The 27127-nt window shown below is 36.3% G+C and overlaps 1 protein-coding gene and 1 long non-coding RNA gene across 7 annotated transcripts in view; one reads left to right on the top strand and one right to left on the bottom strand.

The window, feature by feature from the left end:
- MKL2 (MKL/myocardin-like 2) overlaps positions 1 to 19162 on the top strand; it is an 80883-nt gene extending 61721 nt beyond the window's left edge. For 3 of the 6 annotated variants that reach the window (XM_009324748.1, XM_009324751.1, XM_009324750.1), the window contains 9 exons: positions 548 to 688; positions 2183 to 2430; positions 4014 to 4167; positions 6393 to 7418; positions 8806 to 8961; positions 11882 to 12040; positions 12341 to 12478; positions 13925 to 13985; positions 15955 to 19162. In XM_009324748.1, coding sequence (XP_009323023.1) covers positions 548 to 688; positions 2183 to 2430; positions 4014 to 4167; positions 6393 to 7418; positions 8806 to 8961; positions 11882 to 12040; positions 12341 to 12478; positions 13925 to 13985; positions 15955 to 16493 — 2622 coding nt within the window. In that variant the 3' untranslated portion in view covers positions 16494 to 19162. The remainder of the gene's footprint in view (positions 1 to 547; positions 689 to 2182; positions 2431 to 4013; positions 4168 to 6392; positions 7419 to 8805; positions 8962 to 11881; positions 12041 to 12340; positions 12479 to 13924; positions 13986 to 15954) is intronic. The other 3 variants (XM_009324752.1, XM_009324754.1, XM_009324753.1) reach the window with 2 other exon arrangements.
- On the bottom strand, positions 31 to 24586 carry LOC103917575. Its single transcript, XR_663635.1, has 3 exons — positions 24527 to 24586; positions 1874 to 1942; positions 31 to 150 (listed from the first exon to the last, which is right to left on the bottom strand). It is a non-coding gene; the product is annotated as an uncharacterized LOC103917575 (long non-coding RNA).
- Positions 24587 to 27127: the final 2541 nt, after the last annotated feature.

The raw sequence follows: 27127 nt of genomic DNA, 5'->3' as shown, positions 1-27127 counted from the left end.
TATATTTCTTTATTTGTTTTCATGTATGTTAAAAGGAGAAAAGAATTCTGCAAATTAACACAACGGTGTAAAGGTTATGAAAACAAAGCCCTTCCTGAGGGCTTTTTTTGTATGTTGTTATAAATCCTTTTTGATTATCATTCTTTTTATCTGCAGAAAAAACAATAATAATTAAGAAAAATGTTAATGTTGGGAAAATATTTATTATTATATACTCCAAAAATTGATACTAAAATCAATTACTGCTTTGCTTTGGTGAAACTAGAAGTAAATCCTGTATTAGTAAAAACAGATTTTGGATACATTTACATGCAGTAGTTAAAATGCAAACTAAGAAGTCAAGGTAAGAAACCAGTTTCTTATTTGCTATATTTGAAGTGTGCCAAAGTGTACACCAGGGTCTCCTGTTTTTGCCATTCCTCCTAAAAATATTTTGTGAATTTGACATGATAGTAAATTGTCTTAACCTTTTCACATTTTTTCAATTATTCAGATGCTGGATGTTTTTAATGTTTCTCTCTTTCCTTATATTTTTTTTTAATACTAGTATCCACCTTTAACCTCTCCAGTTCCTGAATTTCTCAAAACTCCCTCTACAATCGAACAGCATGTTACACGTTCTACGGCTACAACCACCCTGACCACAAATACTGTATCTGCAGCAAAGCCTGGGCCAACATTAGTAAAGGTAGGTGTCTGTAATAATGGTATCTGAGGACTATGTTCTTAATCTATGTCCTTTTCCAATGCTATATTTAATGAAAAAATACACAAGTAACGTTATAGTGCCTATAACTAACAACAACTTTTATTAGTGTTCAGGAGAACATACTGGATTGTTGACTGAAAGCTTTTGTATGCTAAGATCAACCATTAACACTTGCAGGGACTGGCTCATTATTTCAAGAGGTCCTTACAGTACAGCTGACAAAAGTTTTCAAGCAGAATTCTGCATTACATCGCTATGGAATTTTTTAAGAAATAAGGACTAGATTTTTGCAATATTGAGTTTCTACTTTCCATTGGTGAAATTAATCTTTTCTAATCTAGTTTTATATGGAGAATAATTTAATGGGAACAGGGGCAACCGCATTCATAGTCTACCTGTAGGCAAACTGGTGAACAGCATTCCTCCTTTTCTGCAGCTATTTTCTTAGTTCATTTATTGTATAAGCAGAACACACAGCATGAGAGAAGTTACTGTATCCTTGTATTTGAATATCAGAAGAACATACTCAATTCTCTTTTCTGCACTGACCTAGCAGCAGCATGGAAAACTTCTTCAAATACAATTAGAGAGGGGTTTGTGTTAGAAGATGTCTGTAATACTTCATTTCAGCAACTTTGCCAAAAGGTCTTCAGCTGTGTAACGGTTATATGCATGTAGAATTCTACCTAACTACATGAAATTAATTCTTGGTTAAATTTACAAGGATGACCTCTAATAGTCTATTTCTAGTATAAATTTGGCTATATCCAGTGAAATCACTGGACTTACACCAGCTTACTTAATGCAGGACCTTAATGACAAATTCAGATATCCCTCAAAACAGGCTATCTGTGTGATAAATGTGCATGGATCAACACAGGATTTCTGTTTTGATACCTTCTATATGTCTAGGTAACTGCCTTCAACTTTTCACTCAAAATAATTTCAAAGAGCTCATAAAGGAAGAGAATTTTACCACATGCACAGGTATTGCTAATAAGGACACTGCTGAAAGTTTCATAAGAGTAATCCTGTAATTTATAGGACTGTCTGTCCATGCTTTTAATCCAGACCTGTAAGTACTTCTGACCCGCAAGTGTTTACAGACAGACTTTAAGATACTAGCTTTTACTTGTACAAAGTGCTAAGTGGCTTTGAACTTACCTGTTTAAGAATGCCTCTTTGCAATGACAGGTCATGACTAGCAGAATCCCTTAGCTTCATTTGTGCCATCTATTAAAAAAACATTCACAAACTGTGATTTGATGACCCCTTCTTGTGCACAGTATAAGCCAGCTGGAGTACATTAACTTTTCAAGGATGGTAGGTGATTCTTTTGGGCAGGTTTGCAGAGATAATTGTATTCAGCAACTCTGCAGTAAACGCCCTCCTGTATGCTTTATCTTTGTACCTTACAAAACTGCTTGTAAATGAGGTGTCTGTTATCGTTGTTTCAATCTTTTCCATAAACAGCAAAGCCACCCAAAGAACCCAAATGATAAGCATCGGAGCAAGAAATGTAAAGAACCTAAGCCAAGGGTGAAAAAATTGAAGTATCATCAATATATTCCACCTGATCAGAAAGGTGAGAAAAATGAGCCACAGATGGACTCCAACTATGCTCGTCTGCTACAACAGCAGCAACTGTTTTTGCAGCTGCAGATCCTGAGCCAACAGCAACAACACTACAACTACCAGACAATTCTACCTGCACCACTGAAGTATGTGAAGCATTGTTTGTGTCCTTTAAAGAAAAGATATATACATCAGTTATAGACTTCGTGCTTTAGAAGTAAATGTGTTTTCCAAATGTTAAGACAGTCAGAACCCAAGAACACTTAAATGGCAATGTGCATCACTGTGGGTACTATTTGCCTCATTTAACAAGGTGATGAGGTGGATCTCTTGTTAAAATACTCCTGAAGTCTGATAAGCCTTTAAATGGTCCTAGTTATTTCTGCGTGACATGGAAACAGAACCTTATACCTGTCAGATGCATTTTTTTCCAACCAGATGCATATTAGAAACTCAAAAGCATTTACGCAAAAGCAAAGTTTTTACACTGTTTTCACTCAAATATGACATAGGTAGGCAGAGCAGGAGAGAAGCTTAGAGATGATGACTTTTACAAAGACACATGCTATTGTTGTGGTTTTATTGTCTTTTTACATCAGTTTCACAGACCACATTTTTGCAGTTTACAAATAAGAAGAAACAGTCATTTTAAATAAGGTGAAATTTGTATATTGTTTATAGCCTCATCTCTAATGTTTATATGAGTTCCTCATCAGTGTTTGATCTTCAGCACTTCTAACAGTGAAAAGTATACTTACTGATTTATAGGTGGAAGCGGTCAGAAAGTAAATCTTCAAAGAGTTCCCAGCACCCTATAGCAGAATGAGAAGCTGACTATCTGCAGAGTTTCATTCTCACCATCTAAGACCAATCTTTTCCTAGAAGTGCTTACAGTGTAACGTGCCACAGTTACAACCCCAAATTCAAATGACTTTCAGCTGTTTTTTTGTTTTTTTTAAAATGAGTTTTCACTGAATTATTTTTCCTCAGCAAGTGCGGCTAGAAAAGTTAAAGATACCATCTGTGGTTATATTTATAATTACCATGTATCCTAACATTTGGACTAGAGATGTTTCTGCCTGCTTACCCACGCTTCTTATGTCCATTTACTGACATTTCAGAAACGTTTCTTCATAAATCAGTCGAACGAAATAAAAGAGCTGACTTATGGTACCTAGTGTATGGCATTTTTAAATTTTTTACAATTATTTTGAGATCCTTGTATGAGATTCTTCTTATGAGTACAGCTGATAAAAATGCGTCATCTTCAGAGTAAACTGCCTTGACATTGGTCCTTACTATATATGAACATTGGACATGTATGTAGGGTTGATACATAGAGTTCAATGTTGTGGGTTTTTTTAATTGATGTCAAATTAAAAAGTAACTAGTTGCCCTAGCTGATGATTAATTTGTATAAACTGATTCTGCAGTCCATAGTATCCTTCAGGGATGCCATGACAATAGTAAAAACTATGAAGCATAAATTAGTACACTTAACTGAAGAGAAAGTAAAATATCAACATACCATTCTCTGTTATGTTTTATTTTCTGTGCTGTTTTACTAAAAATAGTTAATGGTAATGTTTTATGTTAAATATGTATTTGTAAAAAAATTAATTTGTTCATTAACTTGATAGACACTAGATTCAGAATCACAGCTTCTTGATTGAAAACATAATATATTTAGCATTGACATCATTGTCTCCCTTTTTCTTATCACTTGAAGGCCACTGAATGACAAACAGAGTAACAACGGGAGTACACCACTGAATACTTTGAACAACAGTACACCGACATCAGCTGCCAGCTCACCAAGACAGAATAGTAATATTCCTAGCCGGAAACCAGGACCTCTACCTTCAAGCTTGGATGACTTGAAGGTAAAAAATAAAGAGGCATTTGTCCATTCCTGTGCATCACTATAGGTCATAATTTGGAAACTGTTACTGTCAAGAATAAGCCCGGATATTATTTACCAATGAAAATTGTACTTTTCTCTTAACTGTTAAGAACAAGATTGTCAAAGTTTTCATACACAACTCTTCTGGACTGAAAAATTTGTGTTGATTTAGCCTCCTCACATGCATATGTTCTAGAAATGACATTTCTTTCCCAAAGAATTAGAAAAGGAAAAAGAATTTCAGACAGATTGTATAGGTACATAGCTACCTTGGGTAAACTATGAGGTGCACTTCATGTGAAGTTTTAGCCCAGGCAGATTTAAACTCTGGAACAGTAATTTCCTCATGACAATTTTAGTGTATCAACGAAGAGGTTTAGTTAAGCAGTATAAATTAAAAGATGCCCTAATAATAACATACTTGGAAAGGTCGCTGCTATAAAGCCAACACAGAAGTAACACTAGTAAAAAAGAATAGAAAATAAGAGATCTTCTTACCAGAGTTCAACACATCATCTGAAAATGAACACTAAATTTCATAAAAGCTTCTTGAAGTTATATCTAACTGTGTAAACTCTGTTTAAACTGTAATATGAAGACACTGCATAGGATTTTCTTCCTTCAGAAGTACATTAACAGGAATTAATACTGTGAGGGACCTAATGAAAATGAATCTGAAGAAACTTGTGGGGGTTTACATTCAGGTTCTTTCAATAGCAACTACATGAATGTGCCAAACCTGAGCGGAGGAGTAGGGACATCTAGTGGGCAGTTTATTCATTTCTCCCTTCCTTCACCACGCTGTTGTGTTTCTGAGGGATGGGAGTGAGTATTTTTTTTAGACTTGAAGGGATAAAAAAAGAGGTTTTGGAAAATCAGATTCTCAAGACAGTAATGTATGGTCGTTAAAGTCAATCTGTTAATATGAAACAAGTCTATAAAATGCAATTCAAACAACAGTGTTTGAAATAAGCTTTTCAAACTTCAAGATATTAACTATCAACATTTTAAGATGTGTGAATTTGTGCTTTGCAGTGATTAAAGCTGTTCAGTTACGCATTTCTGCATAATTTATTGGTATTCCTGCTAATATGGTAACAGTAACATAAGCCATACTTGCAGACCTGCTGGTGGTGGTTTTAACACTGAATCATCTAAAACAGTTCTGATTAAGAATTCAGAAATGCATTGTTGAAAAACAGAAAAATTGGAATGCACTCTCAAGCAAGTGTAGAGGATACCGGACTGGGGGAAACAGCTGATAATCATCGTTAGGTAGACAGTTATTTAACATAAAATTGCTGTGGTTCTTAGAGATGTCATGCAAATGGATTGCTGTAACTTTTCATCATTTCCAAATCATGAAGACCTATAATTTAAAATTCCAGACTGGCAAAGTACTGAAATATTACTGAGGTCACTACCTTTTATTCTTTTAGAGTTGGTTCTAACATACATATAGCCCAAACACTCTACATTTAGATGCGGTGTATGTATATCATAAACAGAAGCCATTCATTGTGACTGTTCTTTTTTTAATTGATATTTTGAAGCACAGAATTAATTTAGACTCAACACATTTGCACTTCACTTTGTCTGTAAGCTTATTGGAAAATTGAGAACATTTTTCTGTCAGAAATTAGATTAATTTTGACTGCTTATAGTTTTTAATGTTTGTAAAAGAAACCCAGATGGCACATAGCTGTAACTGTTCAGTTGCTAATTAGAGAGAGCGCCTTTTGTGTTTGATGGGTCTGTTGAATCATCCAACTGACCTGATAAAATTTCTCAGAAATAGATCTGTCTTGATAGTGTAACAAAGGGGTTCAGTGTGCTAGTGTTCAGTGCTTTTATCTGCACTGCTGCCATCATCTACAGGTTTGCTTCAGAAGTTTTTAGCCCAGAATTGGAGCTGTACGTTCATTTCCCCATTTTGAATATTTATGAAAAATCAGCATAACTTTGCTACTATTCATTGTACAACAACTGAACACTACTAAGGTTTTGGCCACTTAAACAGTGAAAGCAAGTAGCAGGTCATGGACATGTGCTCATGGATCATGCACGCCGTCAGAACCCAGAGGTGTAATAACTAGCAAATATGCTGAAAAATAATTTTTCTTTCTATGAGATAATAAGGTAGAATGTATATAAGTAAGTTTTAATTTTTTTTTTCTTTTACTATCATGCTTTATTTTATTTCAGGTAGCAGAGCTTAAAATGGAGTTGAAATTGAGGGGATTACCAGTCTCTGGAACAAAAACAGATCTTATTGAGCGTCTGAAACCCTACCAAGATCTTAACAACAATGGGGTTGCTACTAGTAGCTCTGTTACAGTAACCACTTCTACTGGGGCCACAGGTAACACTGGGGAAGTGACTGTGGCATTTCCTGTTGCAACACTAAATAAACCAGTGGCTAATACAATATCCAGCTTTCCTCCAGAAAAAACATCTACTGGACCTGGCTGCAAAGTAGTAAATACTGAAAACATTAGCTCTCCTTTGCCTGTATCTCCCTCTCCTTCAGAACAATCTAGTCTAAGCACAGATGATACTAGTATGGCAGATACTTTCACAGAAATTATAACCATGATGTCACCATCCCAGTTCTTAAGTACTTCACCACTAAGAGCAAATATAAGTGATGATAATCAGAATCGCAGTAGTGGAAGCATCTCAACCATGGAGCTTGATGTAGCAGAAAAGGACCGCAAGCTTCAAGAAAAAGAAAAGCAGATTGAAGAGCTCAAAAGGAAACTGGAACAAGAGCAAAAACTTGTGGAAGTACTGAAAATGCAACTTGAGGTTGAAAAACGGGGGCAACAGCAACAGTCTCAAGCTTCTGGTAATTCAGCTGCTTTGGAACAGAAGCAATTCAGTGCTGCTGTCAAAGATGAAAATGCTCTTACTGACTGCTCCAGTACAAGTCAATCTGTACCTGTAGCTAGTCATTCTTTAGGACAATCGGTATATACTAGTGGCCAGAATCCAGTTGCCAAAAAGGCAGTTGTTATCAAGCAGGAGATACCTGTGGCCAAAGCTGAACCTCAGAATGCCATTTCTCAATTTTATGTTAATCCACAGAGGCAGCCGCAAACTGCAGTTGTTGCCCAACCTCAAGCTTTACTAACTACCCAAGGAACTGCACAGCTGCTCCTTCCGCTATCTATCCAGGGACCGAATTCTACCACTGCAGTGCAGCTACCAGTTGGAAATATAAAGTTGCAAGTAAGGGTGGTTTTTTTTTTTTCATCATGTAAACTGCATGGCACTGTTTGCATAATTTAGTATAAATAGGTAAATGTGCTGCTTGTAAGTTTAACTTAAAAATCAGGCTTAGCCTGTTTCTGCTTTAGAGAAAAGAGTAGAAAAACCAAAGAGCCAATCTCTCTATAACTTCTTCTAGTACTTTCTTTCTTTGCAACTTTTGTTCCCAGATACTCCTTCCTGAAAAGTAATTTTCTTACCATGTACTGCCTCCATGCACAGTTGGTTTTGTTTTGTATCAGCATATACCACCATTTTGTTAACTCAAAATTGTAATAGAGAGCTACAAACCCAGTACTTTACTTTGAGGTATACCTGTTTGCAAAAGGCGTGTTTGAACTTCCTTATGTGGTGATGGCTCATTATATTTAAAAATGTGAATGCTAGGTTGTAGAACTCCAGTGGAGTTATAAAAAGAAACCATGGTTACACAAATACTATTTCTTGGCTGATTATAGGTAGTATCACAGTGAATAAATACAGCATAAACCAAAATAGGTTATAAATGAAGAGGTATACAAGTAACCTGACCAAGCTGAAACAGTTTAACCTGTTGGTCTCAGGTAGAATTAAGCATATATTTCTCAGTGGCATTATTGGGACATAGCTAGATGAATTCCATTGCCATCCACATGGTTATTGTGCCAGCAAAGTATTCTTTCAACTCCAGCATGTACTTGGCTGCTGTAGCATGTTTTGGGCCTAGGCTTTGGTGCTAGCATGTGCACCATCACATTTAGCAATACTTATGAGGGCTGTAAAATTTTGATGGGGATGGGCCCCACAGTCCACAGCGCAAGAGCTATTCCTGGTAGCTACGCACCCAGACAGAGCTTTGTCTAAATTGTTCTAAAATCCTGCTAGAATTCTGTGACAACCTTAAGCAGCTTGTTCTGGTATTCCACTTCACTACTAGCTGAAATTGTCTTTCCGGAGGTTAGACAGCTTCTTGCCTTTCAACGGCCATTGAAAACTACTATGATCTTCTTAAAAACAGTCTTTTTCTTGCATCATCGGTTTTGTCTTTCTGGTTACTCAAACCCAGTTCTTAGAGTCCTTTCTTACTGGTTATGCTGTCTCTATCTCTTGCTATTTTCATTGCTCTCCAGTGGACCCTCTCCAGTTTGTCTTTATCTTTCTTAAACTCTGTTGGCAAAATAAACACCATCTTTTGGCTGGGAACTCTGTACCAAACAGAGTAAAAATTTTGTCTCCTACACACAGTTCACGCTCATCCTTCCCAAAATATGTGCTATTGCTATTCAGCATAATCTATGCAATAGATTTTTACATGATGTAATTTACTATGAGATATGAATAATGTAAATATTTTATCTTCATCCTCTAGGCTCAATCACAAGCTGGAATACAGACCCCATCACAAATACCTGCTCCTATTTCTTCTTCTGGCCTGGTCCAGACAGCACCTCAGATGCATACTCCACAATCAAACCAAAATACCATCACGCAGCATGCACTTGGTCAGACCCAACAAATCAGAAAGGTTTGTGGATAGCAATAAGCATTGTGATAAATAGTTATGTAATCTAACTCTAGGCAGTGCTTTTAGAATCTTTTGTGTGTCATCTGCATCATATATAAATGATCAAGTCATCTAACATCTCTGTATTGTGTTTTTCTGTGTGATACAATGGGCTTGTAACTCCTCTTTCCAAAATTTTAGTCCATGCAGGACTTCATTTTTCAGTTGCAAATAAATACATAAGGCTAAAGACTTTTATCTTAATGGTACTCTTATGGCACTATTCTTGCTACGTTCTTCCTCATGCTTGGCGCAAGTGGTATGCCAGGTATTCCATTCAGTTTCTCTTATTTGCCACTGGCTCAAAATGGAAAATTCTTGTAGGCAGTTCTTAAAAGAAAGCTTTCACCTATGGTTTCAGAGATTTATTCTTTTATAGGAGTTCCTTTAAGTTTTCGTACTTTCTGTGTTGATTTCATCCTTACTTACGAAGAAAGCTACGGACTTAGATATTGAGGATAGCCATTCCAGTGAGGCAAAAGCCCATCATACATATGATACATCTCTTCCTGAGGTATGCGGGGAATGATTCAGAGAGAGATCCTTCTCTTCTTCTCTACCCAAAACAATCAGCTCTGAAATTTCTCATTCCAAAACAGATGTTCATCGCAGTGCCAATCCAGTCGTGTTCATATAGTAACTGATATCAACCCATCAGCATCAGTCATCACAAAAGAAAAGGCTTTCTCCTCCTTTGACCTCTATTATTAGGAACTCAGAGATTGGTTTTGGACCTTTATTGCTTCCTTATCAATGCTATCGACTCCAAGGCTCCTATCACTTAGAAGAACGATGTTTTTCAGCCCGCCCCAAGGAAAGGATAATTCAGAAACAACTGAAATTTCAAGATGAAGAGGGTAATTTTTACAGTGTGTTATGTAACTGTTAAAAAATATCTCAGCCTTCAGAGTTTATATTTCAGTTTACAAAAGTGCATCGTAAAACCCATGTTCTGATGTGGTTTGGGGCTTCTACCTGTGCAGTGTCCTCTAATCTGCTTCTGCTAAGGCTCTTGTTCCAGATAAAAATTTATCTTAGAAGATATATGATTATGCCCTGCCATTCTCTAAACAGCTGGTTAATAAAGGGGAGCACAACTAAATGAGCATCATCACTCTTCAGACTGCTTGTTCAGTCTGTTTCATTTCATGGACACTGAGGTTATCCTACAGAAGTCAAAACTGACATATATCCAAAAAGCAGATTTCATCCAGATTCTCTGAGATTTGGTATGGGGTTAATCTTACCCTGTTAATTTGACAGGTCCCATATAGAAATTTTCCAGTCATCTTGAGGCATGTACTTGTGCCAGAGACTAGCGGTTTGCTGCCTTTGCTGTCTAGAATTTCCTTGAAATGATTGCAGGAGGTAACCAAGAATTTTATCTTCGGTCTTTCCCCCTGTTCCGATCAGTTGTCATGGAGACCGCATAGTTCCCAGCAGACTTCAGTCTGCATCTGGCTACCCTGGAGCTGAACAGCCTGCCTATCCCAGATGTTTTTCTCACACATCTACAGCCATCTTTTACACAGGAAACGAGACAGCATAATTGCACTGTTTCTTACATCAGAATGTAAAATACTGATGTGATACAATAGATCAGGACAGTCTTCATGCATTCAGCATTAGATCTACCTGTCTGCTGTTTGCATTTCATGAGACTTGGATATTTCAGCAGGCTAATTGAGCTAATGAACTGTGAGTGGGTAATGCTACTTATTCATTTAACACTTTTTAGTGAAGTTGGTCTTCCTAATAGTGATCGCCTTCATAAATAGTTGTTCCCCAGAACCGGTTTCCCTTGAATCCATCTAGACTTTCTCAGGTAGCTCAGATTTTTATGCAAACCAGCTGGTTATTCCATTTATTTTCTCCTACACACTTGAGGAGTCTCTTCACATTCCAGCTACCACATGGCCCTTGTTCTTGAATTCATTCAGTAATAAGGAGAGATCTCCACAGCCGTTCACCTCAGTGGTAGACACCTGGAAAGTACAACAGTTTTCACACAGATGATCCAGGTGGCTAACAAAAACTGTATTAAGCCCTCCCACAGCAGACTTAATTTGGTATTCAGGCTGTACTCCACAAAGCTTATCCTAGCTTTATCTCCATCCCCAATCTAAGATTTGTGACACCTTTGTCATAAAAGTATCTGGGAGTGATACTGAATTTAGAAGAACAGTCTTATGCACTCATACATTCATAGCTCCTCTTCCTCTCCTTTTAACTTAAAAATATGAGAAGTAGGATACTGCTTGGAATCATTTGCAATGAGTCTATGGACTATCAGTTGAAGAAATAAAAAGTTTATGTACCACTAACCAATTTACAGTTGATACCCAAGTTCATAAGTTGTATCTTTTGCCTCTCCCTCACTACTCATAGATATCTGTAGTTAAAAGAAATTAGAATTATATGGCACAAACCAAACCATTCTGTCTTAAAACAGGCAGCATAGGACAAGTGTGGATACATATACTAGTTTGTATCAGGCCAGAAATGAGTTAATTTTTTTGACTGTCCACTAGGTGGGGAAATCATGCATACTGTATTAAACTGTTCTATACTCTTCTGAAAGTATTTTGGAAAAATTATATTACACTTTCTCATGCTTCCTGGAAAATCAGAGGAAAATATTTTTAGTTATCAGTGATGAATGAAAGCATGTCACAGCACAAAGTTTCTTTCAAAGAGTAATTGTTCTAGATTTACAAATTATTCCACTGGAGGGAAAAATCAGTACAAATAACATTCCCTTAATAGGGAATTTAAGCAAGCAAGTATTAAAAAAAAAAAAAAAGTATTAATATCATTTACCCAATGTTATTATTTTAAAAAGAACTCCACAACCTAAGACTGATATATTAATCCTTTACAGGTTTTTCCACCTACCACATCAAATACAGTATTTTCCTATCAGACTGCACCAGTTACAACACCTTCACAATCTTTCATTAATAAAACATCAAACTCTAACATTCACACTGGTGGTAACCAGGTTCCCTCTGTGCAGAATGGACCTGCTACTCCTAATAAGGTAAGATTAGCCCAACAATGTTCCATAAAGTTCAGTTTCATATTACTATTCTTAAATAACATGTGACTATGTACATACTGCAGTTCACTGAAGGAAGGTGTTGTAGATTTTAAAATGCATATAAGTATGTATGTGTGAGAAAGAGAGAAAAACTATTTATTTTATCCCTCTGATTACCTATGCTATTGTTATTTGTAAATATGTAGATCGGTATGACAAAATAGAATAATCTGTAGAACTTGATACATCTTGAATTCACTAGAACGTATTGTTTAGTCATTATTTTGTTATTTCACGCAGCCTGGCTCTCCATCTCAAGCCCAGCCTTATATTGTTCAACAGTCCCTCTTCAACAACACAGTATCCAAGACAAAAGATCCTCCTCGTTATGAAGAGGCCATAAAACAGACCCGCAATATTCAGACATCGCACCGTGAGGTAGTTATTTTCTCCTGTTTAGTCTATTAACAACATTTTTTTTCTTTAGAATTATCAAAGCCATTGCTTATTGTAGTTTTTTGTTTGGTGTCAAGATTTTCTAATATACCCTGTTAATATTTTCATAACTGTATTTAACTACAGGACTCCTGTTTCATGATTCTTTTTATTAAAGCAACAGACATGTAAATAAGTCTTACAGTATCCAGTTGGTGATACATGTAATTGGGATAATGCTGCTATTGCTACTTAACAATAACTAGCCTTCAGCTGACTTGTTTCAAGGATGTATGATACCCAAACTTCAGACTTAAAAGAGAAAAATATGTTTTCCAAAGTGAGTAAACTTGAGAATGTGTGTGTGTTTATACACACTTAGGCAAACATAAATATACACGAGCAGAGGTGCTTGCTTCGGAAGAGTCTATATCTAGTGAGCTTGATTAATAATCCTACGTAGTGCTTTGTCAGTTTACCATGATACCCTTCATGTTGGAGGAAAGTTGTAAACAAAACTAATGAGCATCCCTAACTTAATGCATTTCAGAACTATCCCAAAAGATAAAACTTTGTAGCGACTTAGTATTGGTTGCTGGTTTTGTGGTGGCAGACACTCAGGCAGAAGCATGGGTATCTAATGCCATTTTGTATGTTCTTGGCATGTGTGAGACATCCTCACAGTGAAGGCACACAGATCTTCTTACGCAACTATCGCTACCAGGTAGCATAGTGCCTCCCCACTGGCCTCTTTTCAGGAGCTAGATCTCCTGATGGCAAATTACTTCCCATCTCTGGAGTATAACCAATGTTTTAAAATGCTGTTTTGAGACCATCATAAAAGTCTCCACTTTTCCTAGACAGTTTTTGAAAGAACGGGTTTGTGGGGGTTTTCTTACCTTTTGCTTAAGGTTCAGATATTCAGGAGATAGCTGTTTAAAACAAACAGATAAACAGTTGATGAAAGCTTCCCCCCCTTTAAAAAAGAAAAGGACATGAATCCTCAAATTGGAAACAAAAAAAAAAAAAGGTACCTAACAAAATGCATCTTACATGATAGCTATTCGCAGGGTACCTCTGAGAGAAAGCAGTTCAGGGTGCACCCCCAAAGCCCTGCAGTTATTCCAGATACTTACCCTGCTATGAAACAGGGTTAGTAATTCTCCTTCTTATCCCTAGTTTTCTGTACCTCTCTTCTAGGTTGCCTTCATGAAATCTTTGTCTTGCTTTTCAGATTTTTTTCTCTATTCCTTTGTACTGAAACCGACCACAGGGATTACAAGTGTCTCGCCAAACTATTTCCCTGTTTTCTAGATTGACAGTTTCATATGAAGAATTTTAGTCTTGATCATAGGTTAGTACTTACGTACTATTGAGACAAGCTAGGATTCATGAGCATAGGAAAAAATACTACATGAAAAAGAATAACCCTTTTCTCACGCCCTACAGATTTCCAGTGCACACAGTCAGCAGATGGATGATCTTTTTGATATTCTCATCAAGAGTGGAGGTAAGCTAATTGACATCTGTGTGATGTAGTGATTTAAAACCTAATAATAAAAACTCAATGCTATAATCAAAGGAAAGAATTCTTCCAGGGAGAGGAGGTAGAAGCTATCCAGCCTGGATGAAACTAGTATTTCTGAAAGTTTGCAATAATTATCTATTAAAGAAAACATTTACCAAAACGCATACAGTCAACCTGCTGTGGAACTTCTCTGCTTGTAAATTAGCCCAAGCAGACCTTTGCAATCATCCACACAGCATTCAAACGATTAAAATAACACCTTAGGTTAGCATAGACGTATTTTATCAAAATTGGAAAAGTTGAGCAAGTCTATATAATGTATATTGAAATTATACAAAAAATAGAATAAGGTAAGAGTTTGAAAGCATATTGATACTAAAATTTCATTAAATATAACCATGTATTATCAACTCTAAACATCAAAGATACATTACTGGAAAAAGTATGTATGAACTACATAGACACATTAATGAATTACAACTTTCTATGTGAGTTAAAATAAGGGAGCTATCAGAAAGGAACTGAAATAACTGAAGTAATATGCAAAGTAGCTTTGCAGTAAAAGGAGGCTTTCAGGCATAATTAGGCTTTGTAGACTAAGAAGCCATTCCAATACTGGGAAACGTTCTGGTGCCAAGCAATTCAATTAACTTAATGTTTTATACTACTGTCACTGGCAGTGAATGCCAGGACGTAAGTAACTGATTGTAGGCTATTAGAAGATTTTAGCCATATTCTAAACATCAAAGTATTTTCTCTTTTTCAAAGCAGATTGCAAAGTCAGGTGAAGAAAATGGAGTAGACAGTGACAGACTGAGATAAGTGACCTGTGCAGTGAACAACTCAAGCTACATTGAAAAATGCTTTCAGTGCTTTTATTAAAATACTGCATGGGTACTTCGAAGAAGTTCTACCTCTGGAACAGAGATGTAGGAAACATTGGTGTGCTTACTTAAATATTTGCTTTGAGTGTTACATTACTAAACCTGTTTGATCTTAAAGGTAACAACTGCTCCATATTTATGAAGTTGCCATAAACAACCAAACATTCCCTGAATGCTTTACTTCATTTTTCACAAAGATGATCAGGACTCTTGCACTTATGTAAGCGAGTTCTACACTGAGAAATGTTTAGTTTATTAATGTACTTCAAGAGAGTGAGAGGGTCTGCTTAGTAATGCTTTGCTTTTTACTAAGCAATCATTTCAATAGATGCTCTTACAGGTTTTAAGAATGTGGTTTTTGCTTGGAAAACTGGTGCAAAATCTATTCTCAGGTATATTTTTGATGGCAGAAACATCATCTGTGCTAGAGGATTTATTTGCATATTCTGGTCTGTTTAATCTTATTTTTGGACTCCATTCACATATAAGAATTTATTGGAACTTACTTTGCTTTATTTCCTTTTATTGTTACTGCCACTATCTTACATGGAACTTTTTGACAGAAGAGTAGTTTTAGATTCTAGAATCAGGAACAAATGCATCCTAATCACATCAATTGATCTCTTAGACTCTTAATTCATCAAGGTGGACACAGTACTAAACAGGGATGGAACTGAAAATTGGTTCAGGTACTCCTCTCTAAATGAGGAGATGTGTTGGTTGCATAATTATTCTAATTAGTCAGAAGAACTATAAACATGAAGGAGGTAAAGCTAACATCTAGAAAATTGTTCCCTTTTTCATCAATACAAATATTCTAATTGGCTAAAGTATTACTGAAAGCAGAACTCTGGAACTTCTTCTAAAATACTTTGTTGTTCATAGAGTATCTGATGTAGTCTGATGCATGTAGTGTTTGTATTACCAGAACAGCAAAATTACTCTTACTCCATTGAGTTCACGGTGGATGCATCTTAAAGTGGGCAAAAAAGGGGTGGAAGTTGTAAGCCTGAGGATATATGTCATTATCTTTTCTGAATTCAATAGTGGGGTTCTTTTTATTACAGAGATTTCCCTTCCAATAAAGGAGGAACCATCTCCCATTTCTAAAATGAGACCAGTAACAGCCAACATCACTACAATGCCAGTGAATACAGTGATATCCCGCCCACCACCACAAATCCAAATGGCCCCTCCTCCTGTGTCCTTAGAACCAACCACCAGCTTGTCTATAAGTCTGGAAAACCAACTTGAAGCCCTCTTGGATGGAACTTTACCATCAGGTAATGAAATTCCTCAGCTGACAAGCAGTAATGAGGACAGAGAGTCATTTTCTTTAATTGAAGACCTCCAGAACGATCTGCTTAATCACTCCAGCATTTTAGATCACTCTCATTCACCCATGGAAACATCCGACCCGCAGTTTACCACTAACAATTCTTGTCTGTCTCTTGACCTTCCCGATACAAATTTGGACAATATGGAATGGCTAGACATTACAATGCCCAGCTCCTCATCTGGACTCACTCCTCTCAGTTCTACTGCCCCCAGCATGTTTTCCACTGACTTTCTAGATCCACAAGATCTACAGTTGCACTGGGATTAAGCTATAGCCAATGAGAAGTCTCATTACAGCAGAGGTCCATTATTATACCATTCTGATTGCAGTTAAGATAAATTAAGACAGTAATGTTCGGAAGAACAAATGCTTGAAGCTAATTCCTTGTTGGTTTTCAAGTTTACAACAGTGAATTACTTTATGCTCCTATGAGTAATGCAGATCAGGGCCCTCTGAAAGCTGTATTTCACAAGTCAAGAAAGGATGATTGTACTTACTGATTAGAAGTACCCCAAGGTAAATCCATCACAAATATTTAAGAAAGTTATGTCTCTGACTTTGTAATGCTTAAATGAGCAACACAACATGGCTAAACTTAGAGAAAAAAAAGTGAGATTTCAACTGTCTGTATTGACACAGTGAGCAAATGTTTGGGGGAGGGTGAGGTATCACTGCACTTCATTGTTCCTGTGGATAGCCTGAGCCAGGTTCAAAATGAATTGTGAGGGCAAAGGCAAGTAGAAGCACTGGCTGGTTCAGTGAAATGTCATATATCTAGTCTCTTAATTTGTTCAAGTTGTTTTTATATTTTGGTTTTGTGGGTTTTAAAACTATTCCCCCATTCTTTAATCATGAGGGAAGAATTTAACTTCCATCCAAAGGGACATTAAGTGTAACTGCGAGAAATCCACTGTAGCTACGCCAGGTAACATTGAGAACACTGAATTTTGTATAGCAATGCTCTGGATTTAATAGCTAGATTTTAATGTGTATATCAGACAGTTATTTGTATACTCTTTAACTTTGTATAGCTTATTTTTGTGAACAGAGGGGAACAGTGGTCCTCAAACAAGAGATTACTATAAAGGAAATAATAAATATCCTAATTTACTTCGTGTTTGAGGATATTTGTTAGATCATTGAATCCAGTATCTCAGCATATTAGAACAGTTTGAGGAAGTAGAAAAGTTTAGTTAATGCTGTTGTGCACTATGATCCTGCAAGCATCTATGGAAGAATAGTCCCAATGCCCTCAATAACAGATGTTTGTAGGATCAGACCGAGTTGCAGGGGACAGTACTGACAGGACAGCTATCATTTCTTAATGAATACTTTATCTGTTAAACAGCTTTGTCTACCACTACATAACATCAGGGAAGCTAAACAGAGAAGCTGCTCAGTGAGAATCCTAAATAGCACACGCTTACGGAAAACCTATAAAAGGCTAATAAACCGTATCAGGATGTACTGTTTTGTGATAAGAAGGCACATTTCATACCTGAAACAGATAATAGCAAAAATTAAGCTCTTACCTCACAGCACATGAAAATATTATTTATTATTTTTTTAAAGTCCTTAGTTGTTTTTTTCCCGAGTCTATTATGAAAGCAGTTGGAAAAACAAACAAAAGAATGCAAATAGAAGTAAAATACTTTGTAATTCTATGGTTTTCTCTCAGGTAATAGCTCTTAAATGTTGCCATAGATGACGTAGGCTGATAATAAAACATAGAATTGCAATTATTTCCTATTAGGGAATTCCTAAATTAAGATAAAAGGAAACAGTCCCCTATTTCCTGAACAACGGAAACATGATATTTTTTTCTAGTCTGAAAACTGATCTCATTGCAGACTTCCTTCCTTGCCACCAACCTTCAAAAATAAAGTTTTGTAGGGACTAATGAAAAAATGCCCTGAAGCTTTTGCTTAACTTCTTGGAGTAATGAATATGTATCAAAGGCATAATGAAAAGAGAAAGTAGCTGTTAACTATTTAGCAACCTGTATCACATTTAAAAAAAAAAAATCATGTTAACATTAAAAAACATATTTTTGTCAGGAAAAAGTTGTGGAATTAACTGCAAATTTGTGTCTCCAGATATACAAGGCAGTCTGGTTTACTATATTACAGAATTCCATTGGCTTCAGATAAAATAGTGGATTGTGTCATTGATTCAGGGTTTAAACTGGCATCCTATGTTTGCATCATATCAGTTATCAGCACTTTAAATCATTATATATCTTCACTAGTTCTACAGGCCAGGATTTACTTTAATCTGAAACTAAGTACAGAAAAACAATCTATGGAGATTTTCACAACAAAAGATGAAGTTGAAAGACATATTTCCTTATTCCTTCTTGCTGTGCCTACAATACTTGAGTACAATACTACACGTGGACTGTCTGCCTTAAATTTTGATGGTGTGGGACTCTTCAATAACATTGAACAAATACATTCAACTTTTTGCATTCCTTTTCATCATATTATCTTGGGAGCTAATACTCTGAGATACTAAGTGCCCTCAGCTGTTACGAGAATAAGAATTGAGGACTCTTGGTCCGATAGAAACAACTTTGAATGAAATTTAGTGTTCTGCAGTACTGTCAATTTATTACGTGTGATACACCAGACATCATACCACATGTGTGTGGTTAGAGTTACCCTTTTGACCCTGCCTTCTCATTAAATAAGAGGCAAGTAAATTAATTTTTAGAGGACAAATTAACCTAGAGCAACTGTACTGTCATTTTTGATGTGCATGTAAATAGAGCTTAAAACTGGCAAAGTCATCTTGCTACAGAACTATCCTTATTGGCAGTGTAGAATGTTAACTAATCCATAGGAATCTATGTGCAGAAATAAACCCAAACAGTTGAGATGTGTTGTTATCAGTACAGTATAGCTTTCTACTCTAAAAGTCTATTTGCAAAAAAAAAAGAAAGAATATAATATTATTAAAAAATTAAGGGATCATTTTAGTTTTTAATTGTGATTACATTTTTGTACATTTCAGAATTATGTGTATTAAACCTTATATATAATGGTTTGCTTTAGACTTTGTTCTGAAATGTGATCTATTCGCCATAGTTATATATGCCTGTTATGGCAGAAATAGGTTTTGCTTAGACTTTTGTGTGTGCATGTTTTACATGACGATTTTTGTAATAACACAAATACGTTACATCTTAGAAATTTAATCATGGCTGTGCAGTTTGACTGTACAGAACTGAATATATTTCTCATTAAGAGAACAGTTACAAAGGAATGCACTGGCACTAAATTTGCCATTTAATGGCTGCAATACACTAACAGAACACATCCTATCAAATGTGTTGTTAGTAGATCCTTCAAAGTAAGAATACCATTTTATCAGTGTGAAAATCACAAGTTGGTGTTCACACTTCTAGACACAGAGAGCTCAGACATATGTTTTACAACGCTAATGTTAATCAAGAGGAGTCACATCCTGCGTTTAATACAGGAATGGTATTTGTTATGCACTTTTAGTGCCATTCAGCATCAGTTAAGGAAAGTAAGTTTACAGGCAAAATTTTGTTTAACATTATAAATAGTTAAGAAATCATTGTCAAAAATTTAGCAGTTCTCTCCAAGAATAAAATGAATTTATGGCAGTTGTTCTCTACAGAAGTGTAGAGTCTAATCCAGCAATGTGGGCTTGCAGAATCAGACCTTTAAAAAGCTGAGGCCACAGCTTTTAGAAATAATCACTACTTAATACTGAAATTTCTTTCCAAGGTATTTCGAAATTCACCAACAGGAGTTCTGTTCAAGGAAGCAGGTGATCAGAATAGAAGTGTCAATATTAAACTTTTATGTTACGTAATCTCAAACATTCAGATGCCTGAAAAGCGTAGGCACCGTTAAGTGGAAACCAAGCACAAGCTGCTGAACTGCTTTCAAGGCAGAGAAAATGCAATCACAGGATACATTTAACTGGAAGGGCATTATGTAATCAAAACACAGTAAAGCTCACCAATGTAAACAATTATTATTATTTGGATGGCATCTTCAGTGTATTATAAACTTAAAGCAAATTCTATTAAAACTGGAAAAAAATTTTCTTCCACTTATCTCCAGCAAACGTTCTGTTAAAACTCTTTATATTGCGGTCTATTAAATTGCCTTTTGATGACTTCTAGACCATCCTACTGATGTTTTTTTTATGTGAGATACGTGGAATGGAGTTGCATATAGTATATACACGGCCAATAAAGAGCATCCATTAAAACCTGAAGTAATCTCAAATATTCCTTTTATACCAGTTTGCTAGGAATAAATATAAAGTGCAAAAAAGAGACACCTACATCATTCTGTAGTGTCCAATACTGAATATAAAGACTTTTTAAGTTAAAAGTGCATAAATGTATTTGTAGAAATCTAGCCAAAAAAGCCATTCTAGCTATGAGAGCAAATTCTCAATAAAAAGCAGGGAATGGTTAATAACTATATAATCACACTATTTTTATAAAAAATACAGCTCAGATATTCAAAAGACAGTCTAAAATAAATTATAATAATATAAACATTTAAACAGGAACCAAAGCATTGCCATTTATATTGCCAAAGGAGGCACTTTGTATTTTGAAGCATAGGAAATTAAATCCCCAAAAGTATTATCCATACTTTTTTAAAATTAAGGATGTAGATATTTTCAAAGCTGTTTTTGATGTTTAACAGTACAGATTTGGTTTTGTTGTTTGAAAAATTTGTATTAAGTAATAGCACAGGCTTTCTTCCAGATAGGATTTTTCTTCACAGAACTGCTTGCAGTAGAAATAACGCTAACCCTAGTAGGTGTTTCTCTTCTTATTTTCATAGTCATAATTATGTCTTAGCATCTCATTTTGTGAAAAGAGGAAGATAGACATCTGTCTCTAGGGCCCTCTTCATTTAAGCACTACTTTACTAAATGCAAATTATGGCAATCAGGGCGTCAGTTTATGTATTGCCTTTCTCTAAAAAACCATGATGCCTTTGTATTTGCTGTTTGCACCCCTAAAATCAATTCCATATGTTTGAATGCCATATGTTTTGCACATTGTACTGTATATATGTAATGCATACTGTATTTTTATATGTGTACTACATTTATCAAATATTTTGTACATAGTGGCAATATTGTAGCTACTGAGGAAATGTTTGATATTTCAGCATTTTTGCTAAGTGTCTCAAATAAAAAAGGAAAGCTGTGTTCATTTGTCCATGCTTACTACTTAGAAGTGAAAAATACCATTAATAATAATCAACAAAAATTCTGACTTTTGTGAGTCAGAAATATTTGGCCTATATTCTAAGTACCTTTCTCATAACAAGGAGTAAGACTGAAATCTGTACATAGACAAACTCCAAAAGAATGATGGTTTGTCTTCAAAATCAGAGCCAAAAGCTGTAAGAATAGAGATTTAGGTTTGGACTTTTTTTTTTTTCTTTCTTCTTTAAGCAATACTATTATATTAATTCCTTTCCTGTTTTTTTATTCTTTTCTCAAGAAAAGGTAGGGTAAAAACTCAGACTTTTCAGTACTTGTCATTTAAAAAAAAATAAAATCCTAATGTATAGACAAGTGTAACTCTCTTACATAACACACATAAAATATAAGTGTGATATTCTTCAATATATTTTAAATGAAGTGGCTTCATAAAAATTAAAACAATTGTAATCTGACCTTTTTATATAGCTCATAAGCCATACAGTCCTTATTTTGTAATTTGTCACCGTATTTTCATGATGTGCAGCTGCTAGGGTTAACCCCACACACACCTCATCTACTAACTAGTTCATTGAAAAATTGACTGTATCTTTGGCTCAGACCAATCTTAAACACCTAAGCTTCCAAGAATACCTATCCTGCTGTAGTACTTTTTAGAAGGTATGAACAGTTTGGAAGGGAGTGCTTTTTCTAGGCTGCCCAGAGAGTAACCATGTGTTAACTGCAGTGTACTAACAACTGCAGAGACGTATTAAGTAATTTTGGACATTCCCTGTTCTTTTTCACAAGAGCAAAACACTTATTTAAAAAGTCTTCTGAAGTCTAGCACAGAAGAGGACTTTACAGTTAGTTACATAATGCATGCATTGACTGTGTATGACCGCGTAGGGGTACTAAAGAGATCTCTGAACAAGCACTAGTTTAAACCCATCCCCATCAAAAAGAAAAATTGATCAAAACTCAAGATGCTATGGTAAGACTTGGGGAAAATATAGTATGATTCTAAATAAAAAGGTCATTGATTACAATTGTCAACCACAGAGAGTCAAGTCTCTAGCAAAATTCTCTAAGGATAATCTCTTGGATTAGTCCACACCTTTTGCTGGTGGAGAGAGGAACAAGCTGCAACACCGAGTCATCTGTAAAAGCAACAAGCAAGGGAGATGGGCGGCTCTATTATTGTTCTGACTCACAGTGCCAGAGTGAAAAAGGAAGAAGGAAAAACCTAGAGTTTCTTCCTCCCGCCAAGTGAGATTTTTTTTCAGAGAGGGAAAAAGGGCAACTCAAAATACAGAATAAACGAGGCATTCCAGAGAGGTGCATGTTCCTATTGTGAACCTCTCCTGTCACTGCCCTGGAGCAGACTGGTTCCACTGAGCTGCTCAGATCAGCCCACACAGATACATCTCTTAGAAAGCTGTGCCTGTGTGATCAGGCAAGCTTCTGAATATTCCCCAGAGAGTTTAAACCTCATTTGTGAGTCAAATGCAGCATTTTGTTCATGTATGCAAATGAGCCTTTAAGGCCTCTCAGAGTGAAGTAAAAAACTATTAAAATATCATTGCAGATTACTGGGAGTTTTTCACCTTGCAATACAGACTTTGCTCCTAATTGAGTTACATTGTCACAGATGATACAGAAATAATCCCCAAGTAAGTTTACATGGACATTCTTATCAGCTACAAAGTACTGTGATTCTTTTTTATACTTTACAGTACAAGTCTTGAATTTAACAGGAAAGTAAATAGCGCTTGTATCACATTTTTCTGTTAGAGAACATTTGGTAGCCTCTATTCAATAAAAAAGAATTTGTAAAAAACCAAGTAAGTACAAAGAATAAAGCTATTCTGTGAGAAATTAAGGGATATTTCAGAACTATAATAAGGCAAAGAAAGGATTAGAAAATTATTTCTGATGTAGACAAGGTCACATCCACTTTCATTCATGACTTTCCGGAATTCTTCCAAGGTTTTCAAGATGTGCTGGATTGAGGGATTTCGTATTTGCATTTTGTATTCTGCTCACCTTGTATTCTAGAACAACCAGAAATGCAGAAACACCTGCATTTCTCCAGGAGAATGAGCTATGAGCTGTTCAATATGCACAAAGCCACTTTTCATGATGAAGCTGCTTCACTTAAATATTTACTATTATAATTCCTTTTGTGGAGGCAGTCCCCATACTAGATCACCCACCCTTTCCTTATTAAATTCTGTCCTATGCTGATAACATCAGAACTCGGCCAAGTATTACAAAACCCATGAAGTAGTAATACCCATAAAACTGAACAAATTAAAACTTACTAATATGACCTGTACATTTCATAAAACACCTTTTCTTTATGAACTTTAACCATTCTAAAAGTTTGTAGGCTATATATGCCACAAACTTACCTTCAGATATCACGCACCAAACACAAACATTGCAAAACAAGTGCAGCACTTCTTGACTGTGTGTGTGCGTTACAGAATTTATAGTTAGAATATATCAGAGAGAAAGCACTTGTTCTGGTGCCAACTGGCAATTTGGGGTTTTGATTTTTTACAAAGACCAAGAAATATAAACACATAACCCTCCCCCCCAAACTGTGTTCATATTAGTATTATGATGTAAACACCAAGACAAGGAGGACTGATGAAGCTTGAGATTATGCTGAATGAACTTTTTCCACAAGCTAAACCCTGGTTTTCAATAAAACCTGAATATATTAAACCACGTTCTACAAATGGCCATCACCACATTTGTCTTTATTCTGTACAATATTAAATGCTATACACTCCTATTAGCTTGTTGTGTATTATACAAATGTTACTAAAGAGTGACATATTTCTTAGAATATTTGTACTGTCTCAAGTCAGAGATGTTTCCTTGACAGCAAAGAAGTCACACACATTTCCCCACACCCCATACTATAGTCTAACCCCACCAAGACCTTCCTAGAAGAGAATCAAAGTAACAAATTAGAGGAGCATCTGAGACGCAACAGCTAGAGGGTTTTTTTTCCTTTAAGTGTTTATCCATAAATTTATAGAGTAACTCTAAGAAATATTTCCCTTCACATAAAAAAATACCTGAAGATGAGTCTCCAGCCTTCTCTGCAGAACAAGGACTGCAGGGCCACTCTGCCGTAACACTGCAGCATTCTTGAATCCCTCCAAGCCAACTGCTGTTGATTAAAAGTTCAAATAGTGAACATTCTTTCATAAAGCTAGGACAAAGTCTAAGCTTAACTAATTAATAACTGAGGAGCATTCCAACTACCCCATAGCAAGTCTTTATAAACTCAGTTATACAGTTGCACAAATTCTGCATAAATATGACTGTTCTCCTGTATCTCTGCGAAAGAGTCAGGGAGATTTCTAGAAAGGCCTAGTTTTGTATATTAAAACAAACATCAAAGCCCTGTCCTAAAGCAGTACCTCCATCTCATAAGAGTAAGGCTTAGGGAAGGAAGAAAAAACCTGGTGACTATCTTCTCCTTCCAACAAAATCTCTGACATTATCTTTTCAGCACTGGAGTCTTCTGAAGACTTTCCTTTAGGAAATTCATGTTGTGTTTTGGAAGAGTTTGCCAGAACACTGCATAAGGAGGATTCAGCATAGAGTAGGGGCTTTCACACGGAGCTCAAACAAGGGTAATGACCAACATAAAAGACACTTTCAAACAAAAGTATCCAGATGTCAAAAGAAACCACAGGCAATTACACGTTTTAAAATTGAATTTACTTTTTTAGTTATAAAAACTATCATTCTGATACATCAGCTCACCATTAAACAGCGCTTTATTTAGACAGTAACATTTTTTCCAGAGGCATTGAAAAAGTTAGGCTGAGAGAGTAGGCAACGTTTTTTAAACCCAGTCAAGTATTTCCTCTTAATCTACTCAGAAGATCTTTATGATTCCAAATCGAACTTTCCATCTCCCCATACAGTTAAGGAACAACTTGAGCATTAGAAGTTGCTTTACCATTAAATACCATTTCTGATGCCAACCGAATACATTTATTAAAAATGTAGTGTATTTGAAGAGATACAATTCATGAATTCCACATAGAATTCAGATAGTCCCCTCTGCTTCTTCCCATCACAAAATTACTTCTCAGCTCACAAAGATACAAAACCACGAATAAAACAAACACAGACACGAGCTGCACAGGAACTGTGATGACAAGTTACAACTGGCAAGTATGGCACATGAAAGAGCCTACTTTGTAATAAGCTAGTAGGCCAGAAACGGAAGGACATCAGTCAAACATGATTTATTAAAATCTAACTCCTTCCTGCTGCCAGCTTGGTTATTACCAAGGTTATTATTTGGTTATTACTAGGAGTAACTCTTCTTCAGTCAGCTATCATAACTGGCCCTCTGAGGTCACTCCTTATCATAAAAGTTACAGGTGTGAGAGTTGAGTGAGTTGAGTTCACACTTTTGAACTGCTGCAGTGATCACAATGATCAGTACAACAGCAGAATACAACAGTACTATTCTGGCTTCCCAGCTTTCCATAGTGCAGATGAGGGTATGTCCTTTGAAGGTAGCGATGAACAAGACTAGCAGATAAACTCCAGCAAGTGTTCAGGTTGGCCAGGCCATCGGTTATGCCCGTAAGGACTGGAAAAACAATCGAATCACCTTTGGGACAGCTATCCCAGGGTAGCAGCAAACACAGTTAACATGGGCTTACTATCCAGTAAGGTAACTTAAATTAAGACACCTTTTACTGCAGGTGAAGCTAATTCAAATTGCTCTGTTTGCTGAAACAGAGGCACACAGAGTTATCATGGAGAAGCTGACAAATGGCAACTTCTAAAGAACTGAAATTTGTTCATACAGTCAAGCCATCAGGCATGAGTTTTCCTGATGACAGGTCAAAGAACATCCCAAAAGGATACAGATATATTAATCTTTTAACACATCTGCATTACAGCACCACCAAATTAGTAACTCTGATCTCAACCTTTACAAAGGTACCTCTGTTAACATGTTTACATGCTTCTTCCACAAAAAAAAAAAGAAACAACAACAAACTGATCATAGCTGGGATCAGTACCCCCCACAGGCCAATAAACAAAATTCCTTTCATCCAGGAAGAGGGAATATAACTTGGATGTCCAGCAAAAGTTTCATAGGGAATTTAAAGGGATCTCCACAATGAACAATAAATGAAAACCAAAAGCTTTGTTTTCAGGTCACACTTGTAAATATCTAGGAGACCAAATCTAGAAAAATATGTATTTTAGTATCTTTTCTGCATTTCACAACACTAAGTTTTTATAAGGAACAAGTACCAGGCACTTAGTAAGTTTAATTTAATATTTACCATTTAATTATCCCAACATTTTACATTTCTGCTTCTTTTCCTGGAGGAGGAAAGTTTTCTATATTTTTCCCCCCCCCCCCCCCCCCCCCCCCCCAGCTGTTCTTTCTGGTGTGAGGAAGACTACATTGCTTCCAATACATTCACTAATCGCAATGTAAGAGTGCCATCTTTTGGTAAAGAAAACCCCCGCTGCAGCACAGCTGCGTGCCGGGGCCAGTTGCGGCACCACAAAACCACACCCTCCCCCGAGGAACACCTCTCTCTCTGCCGCTGCAGCCTGCGCCCGGCCCGGCCGCCCTCAGAGGCGGGAGCGCCCCGGGGCCCCGTCCCTCGCTTGGAAGGCGCTGGCCT

This window comes from Pygoscelis adeliae, unplaced genomic scaffold (genome assembly GCF_000699105.1).
Source record: "Pygoscelis adeliae isolate BGI_AS28 unplaced genomic scaffold, ASM69910v1 Scaffold85, whole genome shotgun sequence".
Lineage (NCBI taxonomy): Eukaryota > Metazoa > Chordata > Aves > Sphenisciformes > Spheniscidae > Pygoscelis > Pygoscelis adeliae.
The sequence above is the reverse complement of the archived record's forward strand: the minus strand, read 5'-3'. Positions and strand labels throughout refer to the sequence as shown.